This window comes from Rosa rugosa, chromosome 4, assembly GCF_958449725.1.
Source record: "Rosa rugosa chromosome 4, drRosRugo1.1, whole genome shotgun sequence".
NCBI classification, from domain to species: domain Eukaryota; kingdom Viridiplantae; phylum Streptophyta; class Magnoliopsida; order Rosales; family Rosaceae; genus Rosa; species Rosa rugosa.
The window spans coordinates 47,043,191-47,044,761 of NC_084823.1; the positions used below are offsets into that span (position 1 = coordinate 47,043,191).

At 33.7% G+C, this 1,571-nt stretch overlaps 1 protein-coding gene across 1 annotated transcript; it reads right to left on the reverse strand.

Moving 5' to 3' along the window:
- Positions 1 to 272: 272 nt before the first annotated feature.
- LOC133742140 (subtilisin-like protease SBT2.5) lies at positions 273 to 1,196 on the reverse strand. The gene is made up of 3 exons (XM_062169821.1): positions 1,064 to 1,196; positions 772 to 919; positions 273 to 630 (listed from the first exon to the last, which is right to left on the reverse strand). The coding sequence occupies exons 1-3, from the start codon at positions 1,138 to 1,140 to the stop codon at positions 568 to 570; spliced, it is 288 nt and encodes a 95-aa protein (XP_062025805.1). The 5' UTR covers positions 1,141 to 1,196; the 3' UTR covers positions 273 to 567.
- Between the last annotated feature and the right edge of the window lie 375 nt (positions 1,197 to 1,571).

Here is a 1,571-nt window from a genome sequence, read left to right on the forward strand (position 1 = left end):
TAGGAACAAAAATCTGTTGCTGGGGTAAGTGAGATAACTTTTGCCAATTTTGGTGCTTTGGGTCAAGGACCCTTATTTTTATTATATATAGCACGGAATTCAATTTTCATGATGGAAGCGTTAGAATGGTCAATTCCTTACCCTTGCCGCTAGCCACTTGATTTATTCTAACCGATCGAACTCATTTGGCTTGAAAACGTATGGCAGGAGAAAATTTTCTTCCGTCTACGTACAAGTGATTAAACAAGGAAAGTGCTCATAAAAAGGTCAAATAGCAATGAGAAAGAAGAAATTATCATATGTATAGGTGATCGGAAACTCATTGCTTTGTTAGAATCCGGGATGAATACTACTACCTCTCATACGTCATAACACATAGAGGAGAGAGTGAACCCATAAACATCTTTAGACTACAATATTATATGGTATTATAATAGCAAACCCATAAATAAACTCTTCTCATACAAATCTTACTTGATACAAATTACCAGCATTTAAACTCGTACGAATCATTTCACATTCACAAGGATCTCTACTAATCTCTACTTAACTTGGCCTTTCCCTTTGTTAAGCAATCTCTTGATTTTTCTCCACCAATCTCACTTCCTTTGCAGATCTAAGCTTACTTGCCTGTCAAAGCAAAAACTAATGGTGAGTTTAATTATGAACTAGAACTCCAGAAAAAAAAAATGCAACCAACATTTAACTAGTAGTGCATATTACATATGTTTGTGTGTGTGTGTGTGTTTGTGTTTGATCACAGAGATCGACCTGGTCCTCAGTAATTTCCACAGCAAAGCCATCAACAATAACCAGAGACAATGTCTTCCTGTAAGTTCCTGGTTCAAGGGTGCTTTCCAATAGCTCATCATGCTTCCGGCTTAGATACAGATCAAGCTCATTTGACGTCCCTTTCTTTCTATTTTATATACATATATACATAAAAATACCAATCATCATGAAGAAGATACAGTATCAGTACTAATTAATTAAACAGAAGAAAAAAATCATATAAGCGACGTTTGATAAAAGAGCAGCAAATCAGAGAAGTTGTAGAACTGACCGATCAGATCGAAGGCGAGCGTATTGAGGATCATAATTCATGAAAACAAAGTATGATTCGCTTTTTGTATTTTCCATTCTGGCTAGCTATTTCTTCGCCTGTTTGTTCTGGCTTGAGGATGGCTAGGTTATGAACCTATTTATAATGCCCTTCTTCAGCTATATGGTTATTTTTATATATGAATACGCGTACTTGATGTCACAAGAATCCAACATTTCTATGATTCTATCTACGATATTTTCAAGTATGCACCAATAATATAATTACCATTTACCAACTAACAATTACCATTTATCATATTAAAACGAGTGGATATATTTGAATAATTAAAACGAGTGTCTATCTTTAATTTATTTTCTTTCTAAATAATTTGAAATTAGCTTCACGTTGTTGGTGAATATGCTTTCACTCTCTCTTAGGATTAATATACTTTTACTGTAGATAATTAAATGATATTCAAATTGATAATCAACACTTGGAGACTAGTGACATTTTTATACAAATATTT